This window comes from Hirundo rustica, chromosome 12, assembly GCF_015227805.2.
Source record: "Hirundo rustica isolate bHirRus1 chromosome 12, bHirRus1.pri.v3, whole genome shotgun sequence".
In the NCBI taxonomy this organism is placed as follows: Eukaryota; Metazoa; Chordata; class Aves; order Passeriformes; family Hirundinidae; genus Hirundo; species Hirundo rustica.
Window position 1 is genome coordinate 15,559,876 of NC_053461.1, and position 10,001 is coordinate 15,569,876.

A 10,001-nucleotide genomic window follows, 5' to 3' on the forward strand; every position below is an offset into this window, starting at 1 on the left:
AATTCCCAGATTCAATTTCTGCTTTTGTCAATGTTCTCACCATCAGAAGTTCTGCTTTGCATTAGTAATTAATTTTAGTCAAATTATGTTCATTTTGCTTATTTTGAACTTCAAAGCTTTAAGAGAAGCATACTTTCCTGACCTAAAAAGTAAGGCTTTGAAGTATCTGATGAAAATAAACTCACTACCATATACAACTGCATAATCAGTTGCAGAAAATACTGTAACACAGCCCTTGCCTTGGCAAATGAAAGAAGATTGTTGGTCATATGCACAACACATTCAAGAAGTGAAATAAGCCATCCTCTCCATATAAATCAGAAATATTCTTTTATTTTAAGTATCTTGAGGGGAAATTTTGTATCTTTGTTCTGACCTTTAAAAAGTGTTTAAGTTCCTAATTTTCTACAAGATTAAAATGATATTTTTATGCAACTATGAAGAAATGCCCTAAATAGTAAACATTGACAGGAAAAAATAATTCTAAAACTCTTGTACCACCAAACATGAGACAAGGTAGCCGCTATCAATTTGTTCCTTTCCTGCATGCAAATTCTGCTTCTTAAATTATTACAAAACTCAAAGCATATTCAATAAGGTGAACAGAAATGTTTCTGTATTCATATCTCAAGTAATCATATCTATCAAAGAAGTGTTTCACGCCTACCATACCCTGGAAGAATGCTTTTTCAAGTGTTAAAAGTCGCTGGTATTTCAAGAAAAACACCGATAAAATGCCAATTTAGACAGTTTGAGCTCCATTTTTCATCACAGAGAATGAAATATGAAACATAATCACAGGTTTTTTGTTCCAGTTCTTTAATATTGAAGCCAAATCATGATAATTTCCAACTACCCGACTATGTCATCACAGAATATGACTTTGAGCACTAAGCAACATAACACCTCCAAGCAACAAAAATGCAAATGCCCATGGTAGTAAAAAAAAAAAAGAAATATAGGAAAGTATCTACAGAAACAGTTTCACTGCTTGTCTAAGTAATATCTGGTTTATTATACCAGTCCAAAATAATCTGTACCAATTTCTTTCCTAGAAGCAGCAAGAAAAGACTGGTACCCATTTTTTGTTTCAATCTGAATGCTTCACACCCTTTATTGTTAATAGGCATTGGTTTTAATTAGATCATTTGACCTAGGCTGACATGAGGCAAACTCTAAGAAACAAAGATTCAAGAGGCAGAAAGACTTCGGCTACTTGGGCAGAGCTGGGGAGAAATCAGAAATTGCCCAAAATAATCAGTGAAAGTCAGCCTTTAATAGGAAGCCAAACATTAAGAATATTTTTCCTTCCTTTGCAGGTAATTTCTTTATTAATATTTCTCCACTGTTTATACCTAATTATATAAATTCATTCTGCTGCCATTCTCAAATCTCAAAGCAAGCTTAGGACACTACAAGAAGCATCATTTCATCATCCTCAGAGACTCTGACCTTAAAGCAGATTTCTACATTTCTGACTGTAAGGTAAACTTTAATCCAGTGAACAGCACTTCCAAGCCCAAAGGATGATGGCATTACTCCACTGGTTAAGGAAACTGGGACTATGCCCAGCCTTGTTCCTTGTGTCTTACTGCAGCCCATGCTGTATCCAGAAATAAACAACACCAGAAATAAACAACAGCCACTGTTCTTCCCTCAGCTTTTCCCCAGAGGGAGCTCCCAGGGCCCTGCCCAGTTCTCGCTCCATGTGAGGTTCAGTAGTTTCTCCTGTTGTCAGCTCCTCAGACATCTGCATTTGGAAGATGTTATCACTCTCCAGAAACCTCCTGGAACTCCTGATTATGCGTTCCCTGCGGTGCTGTCACTCCAGCAGAACCTGGAGGGAATGAAGTCCTTGGTGAGGACCAGGACCTGCTGACTGAGCTTCCTCAGCCGTCTGCAGCTCCACCTGGTTCTCGCTGATCGAGGTGCCTGCAGCAGAAATGCACAGTAACCCTGTCAGTGATGTCGGTGTGCCCACAAATCCTGACCTGCGGGTTCTCAGCTGGGTCATCAACCCTCCCTGGATGGAGCTCCAGCACTCCAGCTGCTCTGGACTCCTGTTAAATCATCTCGCATCATCTTGAAAAGCAAGCTCTAAATATCTGTTCCTCCACTTCCAAAATTTACGGCATTACTTCGGACTATTTTAATCGGAGCCATTTAACTGAAAAACAAATCTAGACTGAAACTCTGCATGAAAGAATTCAATTAAAGAGATTCACTGTTTCCAGTGTGTTTGGAGTGACAGAATTGAAGACGATAGAAAATTTAAGGGAAAATACATTTCCATGCCATCTTCAGACCTTAGCAAGTACTATCTTGACAATAAAAAGGTTCCTTTTAATGGGCTTTTCATCTTTAATTATCATTAATAACTATGTTTTGTTCTACCCATCAGTGTTATGTACAATTGGCGCACAGAACTCCAATAATTGGAATTTCTCTGACATTTTTATACCAATTCTCTCTATGAACACTTTTTTTTTATTATTATTACACAAGGCAGTAACTGCTTTCTAGGCTCCCATGAAATTAGCAGATGTCAAATGAAACTGTCCTTTTGTCCACAGATCCTTCAGAGGAAGATCTCAAAAGACGATGAAGTGTTCCATTAGTAATCTGTGTCTGGTTTTTAATTTGCGGTTTTGTATTTTTCAGTCAAAAGTCTCGGACAAGCAGGCAAACCTACCAAATACTATCAAATATCTCGCTTAATTTTTCATCCCTCCTGACAATTCTTACCGAACTTTTGCATCTCATGAAGAATTTAGGTGGACAAGAGTTAAGACATCAAAGGTAAACTACAGAACAAGCAATTCTCTCTCCTCCTGACACAAACTGAGGCTGTTTCTCACAGCTTACTTCGCTCAGACTCCAACCCAGACTGTGATTCTATGACACACAAATTAAAGACAAACAGGGTAGAGAGAAACTGATCTGTCACCAAGTGCTACCCATGAGCAAGGTAAGTAAGCACAAATTAATACTAATGTATCACAAAATATCTTAGAAAGTCTTTTCTCAAATGAAAGAGTCTTGGAGTTAAATATCCCCACCCACATTCAAGCCCAATGGGCTTGTGAGCTCCTAGAGTTTTACGATTTTGGAGTCAAAGCTTATAAACTCTCAGATCATCACAGAAACAAAATTTAATTCAATTTTGGGATACAGACACTTATAGTTTAGGGAAAGCCACAAGCAATTAGAAAGAGACCAGAGAGAGCACGGGAAGAAAAAAAGCTCACGGGTAAATCTGCTCAAAGCAGCAAATTTTAAACAAAACAAAACTTGTATTTATTGAATATTTTTTGAGCTATCTGTATAAATTGTTGACTGAAGAATTAAAAAAGATGTTCCAACAAGTAAGTGGAAATATAGCAAGTCTTTAAATTCTTTCACAGTTAACATTTAGCCACTAATTATACAAAAACATCACCATCAGCATAATGTCACAAACAAACAAAACGCCAACCTAGGGTTTTCATTTTCATTGCCACATTAAAGGATGGCTTCAGCTTGCAGTTTAGAATCTGTTTTAAGTCTCACTTGTGCTACAAAGAATTCAGCAGCACAGCATAACTCCACTATTAAGGTATTTTTCACAACAGTCAATCTTAATTTCTATTTGTTTCATACCCACTCCTGCTGTAACCTAGTTAAAATAAAATCAAGAGCCAGCTACTAATCATGGATCAATGTTTAATTACCAGTTCCAAAGTTACTGTCATATGCAGTTGGACAGGTAATATGACTTCTCTGTCCTGTGTTTTATTGAAGTGCCAGGGAAGAAGTAAGCTGAGTCACAGATGGTTAGAAACTGCTTTTGGAGTAATAGAGGAGGAAATTTTCTGGAGAAAACCCTCACAGTATACACTCAAAGCTGTAGATGACAGTCACAGCCACAAATATGCACAGAAAAATTGGACTGGCCAAGGCAATAGTGAGCTGAGCTGCTCACTACAGGTGTGGCCAACAATAAAATATCAGCTGAGGTTAAATCATCTTGGAGTGAGTCCCCAAAACAGGGAGGGAGACAACCTCATCTCTATGCACTAAACGAGGATATTGCCCATTTTTGTGAAAATGAACCTTCCAAACAAGAGAAAGGATAAAATAGCAGAGAAATTAACTACTTCTGAGAAACAACTATACCCCAACTGTGTCTAAACCTTCATCTCACTTCTCTGTATTCCCAAAAGAATCTCAGTAGCTTCACACATTTCAGATAAAATCCCTGCAGACAGTCATCAGCCAGACAGACCAAATGAAAGGCGACTTAAAAAAAAATAAAAGGAAAATTACCACACACACTGACATTTCCAGAGAAAAACAGGAGGAAACAATCATTTAAGGTAACTGTAAAGAAGACACAGTTTGTCTATTGACACTTTATCTAGTGCCTTAGGAGGCAGATCAATGAAAAGAAACCACTTGCTTTTAGATAAAAGAACTTTGACCAATCCTACACATACCCAAGGAATGTAAGGAGTCTCTGGGTAAATTGGTTGGGAGTTCAGATGGAGGGTCAGGAAGAAGGATTTATTCATCCAGAGCCAGGTTTAAGACCACAGGTGTGGTCTCCATCCAATGTCATTCATGATGGCAGTCTCTTCTTAGCTAATTAGCCCTATCTCCTGATTATGCATACCTCCATGAGGTACAAAGGAAGGGAAATCAATGCAGCAAAGTGCAGCTTTTCTACTTCAAGACAGAGCTGTGAATATCTGTGTCAGAGCCAGATTGCTCCCAGGGTAGAAGCTCCACTAGCATAAAACTAACTGGGAAAAAAAAAAAACCCACAGTCTGAGGTTATATTTATGTTTTCATTTCCTTCTTTCATCTCAAAATAGGATTCAATAACCGTGTGTTTAATGGAACTGCCGGGGAGGAGTGGGCCAAACATCTGCTCCACTTTGGCATTTCAGTTTTGTCTGGAGTTTTGAAGAGGGCTTTCCTGTCATTTGGATGAGGTGCCTGTAGAAAAAGCGGTTTGTCAAAGTCTGTAGGCTCATGTATTTCCTGCCTAAAAATGTAAAACCTTGAAAATATAGCAAAACTGCCAACCAGGAAAAGCCAAATAGAGAAGCAGCCCAAAGAAATTTTCAAGAGCACCAAAGAAAACTAAGAAAAAAAGAAGGATTCAACATTAAAGTAGCTTCTGAAGCCATGAATTGAAGGGTTTTGGTTTTTTTTTCAGTAATGTTTTGTGTTGCATGGAAGATCAGCTACCACAGCTGGTAATTTCTTAGAAAAGGCATAAGTTTCTCTGTTCAACATTAATGAGGTTTTATAGAAATACAAGTCTAGGAACCAAAGGCATCTGCAGTGAGCAACCTTGCAGTTCCCTATTTTGTAACATCTATAGATTCCAGCAGATTTTTTAACAGAAATATTGTTTAATTACATCTTCCCCTCCTCCTTTTTTTTTTTCTTTCTTTCTTTTACTATTTTCAACATGTGAAATCTAATGTGTTCTGGCAGGACGGAGGCCCACTTTGAAGGCTGGGATAGGGCTCATAATGCACCAACCAACCTGCTCACTCTATTAGAATATCGGAGAGTTACCTTAAGCGCTTTTTTTTTTTTTTTTTTTTTTTTTTTTAATGATTCTGATTTAATTGTTCCTCATTTATATTCATCGCTGAATTTCACTGCATCTGAAGCTATTTTGAAAACACAGCATTCTCCCAAAGGGCCCAATCCAACTCCCATTCAAATAAACAGCCTTCAATGGAGCCTATTTGTTGCCAGCCAACAAGATTGAATTCTGCTGCCTAGTGGTCCCCGGAGCGTTTGTCACAGCTCTTTACAAATATTGCTCCAGCAAGAGCAGGCCTGAGTGCTCCTGTCCACATGCACTGCACACAACTCAAATCTATCTTTTATCTTGAAAAATTCGGTCAGATTTAAACCTCCAGCGGCACAAAGAATTGAATCTACCAAGCAAAAGGAGTCAAAAAATGTTTAACAGTTATAAAAAAAGCAAAGGGAAAGCAAAAAGGATGATGAAATAATTTCATGTGATAGGATCAACTAGCATTTACTCCACCCCTAAAATGAAGCTACACAGGAAAGTGTGTGCAGATTACAATGACAAATTTCACAGCTACGGTTTTGAAATAATAAGAAATTTTGCTACAAAGTGCAGAAACACCACTCCAACAGTAAGACCTAAGGGTAACAGGGAAAGATTCTAAATCTCACACAGGGTTACCAAAACAATGAAGTTTAACACTGGTATTTCTTGAACACATTTGCACCATATGGAAGACCCTCATCTGTGAAAGAAACACTGTGATGGGCTTTGAGGACAGGTTTTGGTGGTTTATGCTAAATAAAGTAACAGTGCAACTTCTCATCTGAGCAACAGACTGAATGATACAAATGAGAAAACCTTTCAATGGAAGGGCTCTTACTCTCAGAACCTTTATCCTATTTTGTAGCACAGAAATCCAGACTCTGGCTGATAAACTTATTTGTAGCTTAAAGTCTGAGACAGTGGAAGATTAAGAGACTGTTTAGATGGGAATTCTATAATGCAGCATTGCAAAATTGCAGACCTTTATAAAGGAAAGTGGTTTGCTTTGAAATTAAGAACTTGATTTGTTGTTATACAGTATTGACATGGTTCTTGAAAATAGCCTACTTGGAAAGCACAGATCTCAGGAGATGCTCTCAGTATCTGCCAGAGTTCAGAAACGGAATAACAAAATGTGATTTATAATACAAGTTCAACATCTCTAGTTCAAAAATAATGCACAAAAAAGGTGCTTTTTTTTAAAGTGGGCCACCTTGATATCCTAAGAATACTCTGGAGAATCTGAGCTGATACCAAATTATTTCAGTGGGGTAATTTACAGGGTGCCTCCGTGCTTTGAGAGATGCTCCTTGCTTTGGAGCATGGGTGCCTCCACGCTTTGACAGAATAAAGCATGAGTTCCTGATTTCCACCGGTATCTCAAATCCCCACTGCAGCACCAGATAAAGACAGGGTTGAAACCAACCAAAGCAACTCAACCAGAACATCTTCTAAGTTCATGCCGAGATGACTCTTTCCAGAGAATGCTCCATACTTCAGCCTTTCCAATCCTTATGTATCACATCCTTTCATGTTACCTCTGAATTCCTTATTGTAGGATCAAACTCACCTAAGCCTTGATGGCAAGAACACATCTTCAACCATACAAGGCATACTCCCCAAACATCCAAATCAGCCGTACAATCCATCCTCGCCATCCACATCTGCTGCTGTGACTGACAGCATTGCTCATCCACGCTGATGAGATTAAATCTGTATACATACAGATAAATGCATGTATATAGATATCACTGTGTGTGTATATCGACACATAAACAGTCTCCCTGTTTACGAGCGTATACATGAAATGGACGAACGCTAAACTGACAAATCAATTGCACTGAGTTCTCAAATACTGTACCCAGCATTCAAACAGGAAAGTCGGGCACAGAAGATTGCAGATTTACAACCGAGGTGGGTAACTTCCTTCAGGTCAAAAGATAAACCACACAGCAGCAGTTGTGCAACACAAGCTCAGCACCAACACCACCCTTTACCCCACAGCCCCGCACCTGCAGCCAGGAGCATTCCCAGCAGAGGCGGAGAACCAGACACAAACATGCTTTGTTTGCTCCAGGGGCTTTTGCTTTGGGGAAAACGCTTATACTCATAAGTGTAGACCAAAAAAAGATTCTCATGCAGCTGCTCATGATGAAAAGGTAAAATAAGAGAGTTGGTTGCCAAAGGCATGAGGGCTGTCCAAAATGTGCGTTATCTCACTCTACCTGAGCATGGCTGCTTGTCGAGGGCAATAATGAACTGCTACACCTCAAGAGAGCCCCTGAACCCTTCCAAGGTGCTCATCTACTCCTTCCCGTCACTCTGCTGAGGTTCGGGACCCCCGGGAAGCCTGAGCTAGAATGGATTTCCCCAGGAGAGCGCAACCAGGCATCTTCACCCTAGCCTGACCTCAGCCAGCCGCGCTGAGCCAAACCAACGCGATGCTGCCACCCGGAACGTGTTCAGAGAGACGGGACCGCTTCGTGCACAGCGTCACCCAGCTCTGCTACTGAAACATTTCAGAGTTCTCTTAGGTGTGGGGGCAGCGAGGCGCTCGGAGCGGCAGTTCCCGGTCAGCTTTGGCCTGCCCAGCCCTGAGCCGGCAGAGCTTCGGCCCGATCCCGCAAGCGCCGGGGCTGCAGGTTGGACGCATCCTCCAGCCCGAGCATCCGCAGCCGGCGGGAGAGGAAAGCTCCCTCCCGCTGCCAGGCACGGCGCGGGGAGGCTGCGAGCGGAGCGGAGCCGCGCCGGCCGCGGGGCTCGGGCGGGCGCAGCGAGCGGGGCGGAGGCTGCCGGCGGCGCGGACGGCGGGGAGCGGGGCCGGGCTCGCTCACTCACCGGGAATTCGCCCCGCAGGCGGGCGGATCGCAGCGCCAGGTCCCGCAGCACGACCCCCGCATGCCCGGCCAAGGGCGCCGCCATCTTATCCGCTGTCCCCGCCCTGCCCCGAGCCCCGGGCGGAAGCCCCGGCGGAGGCGGAGGGGGCCGGGCGGGCCCCGGGAGCGGGGAGCGCCCTGAGGGGCTGCGGGAGGCCGGGCACGGGGGTCGGCACCCAGGGGAGCGCCACACGCCCGTGTGGGGCAAGCTGCGGTAGCTCTCTGACGGGGAGAGGCCGAGGGAGTTGTGCCTGCTCAGCCTCGAGAAGAGACGACTGAGTGGGGACTTGGTTAATAACTGTGTTAAGGTTTCAGGAAGATGGAGCGGGCTCTGCTGGGTGGTGTGCAGCGATAGGAGAAAGAGGAAATTGACAGAAACTGATGACCCCGGGAAGTTCTGCCTGAACATGAAGAACCTCCTGGCTGTGCACTGACCGATCACAGGAACAGATTGCCCAGAGAGAGTGTGGAGTCTCCTTTGCTGGGGATGCTCCAGAGCTGTCTGGACACGGTCCTGTGCCCTGTGCTCTGGGGTCACTCGGCTTGAGCAGGGAGCTTGGACCAGAGGAGCCACTGTGGTCCCTTCCAGCCCGACCCATTCGGTGTTCCCATGAAAGTGTTTGGGATGAGTGTGCCCGGCACGGCCGGGTTTGGCACTGGGACCCGGTGCTGTGACCAGAGCAGGAAAGGGCTCTGTGGAGAAGGCAGCACCTGGGGACATGTGGGGCTGCGATGAGTGGAGGGGCTGGGAAGTCTGAGGTGCCAGCCTTGAACTGCTGGAGGTTCCTCTGACTTCTTTTTTTAATGACTAAAAGGTCTTTTGGTTTTTATTAGGAAATAATCAAATTAACCCAAGCTAATAAACACTAATAAGGCCTGCTGGGATCCAGCTGACTCTTCATAGGCACTTTAATCTGAACTCCACAAAACACCTCTGTTCTTCATCCACCCCTAAAATATGTCAATGTCAGGTTGAACATCAGGAGGAATTTTTTCACAGAGAGGGTTGTCAGGCATTGGAATCAGTGGTGGTAGAGTCACCAGCCCTGGAGGTTTTTAACAAAAGACTGGATGTGGCACTTGATGCTGTGGTCTATTTGACAATGTGGTGATTGGTCACAGGTTGGACTTGAATATCTCAGTGGTCTCTTCCAACCTAAATGATTCTGTGAAGCCTGAGTTAATGCCAAACCTGAGAAGCCAAACTCAGTCCCACTTGGGGGATGGAGCAGAAGAGCAGAGCCCCGGTAAATTTATGTGCATCTTGTGGGCTTAAAATCTGACGTGAGTTCACAATCGGAGCAGAGGTTTCATGAAAGAGTCCCAGAAGCCAGATTAGCACAGATTGTTCCATGCATCAGGAATGACCTGTAGACACGGGTGTATCATGTCTACAGTCTCAAGCAAACTCAACAGTCAGGTGGCCTGCTCTTTGCAGATACGGTCACTATGTTCCTTATCTGTTTCTCTCTGGTGCACACTTTGGATAATCCACCTATGAGTGACAGAGAATTAACCAAATATCTCACACGAATTGTCCATTT

General features: G+C 43.0%; 1 protein-coding gene across 1 annotated transcript in view; it reads right to left on the reverse strand.

The window, feature by feature from the left end:
- The window catches only part of SUCLG2 (succinate-CoA ligase GDP-forming subunit beta), a 115,103-nt gene extending 106,573 nt beyond the window's left edge, over positions 1-8,530 (reverse strand). The window contains exon 1 of the mRNA XM_040076414.1: positions 8,420-8,530. Coding sequence (XP_039932348.1) covers positions 8,420-8,503 — 84 coding nt within the window. The 5' untranslated portion in view covers positions 8,504-8,530. The remainder of the gene's footprint in view (positions 1-8,419) is intronic.
- Positions 8,531-10,001: the final 1,471 nt, after the last annotated feature.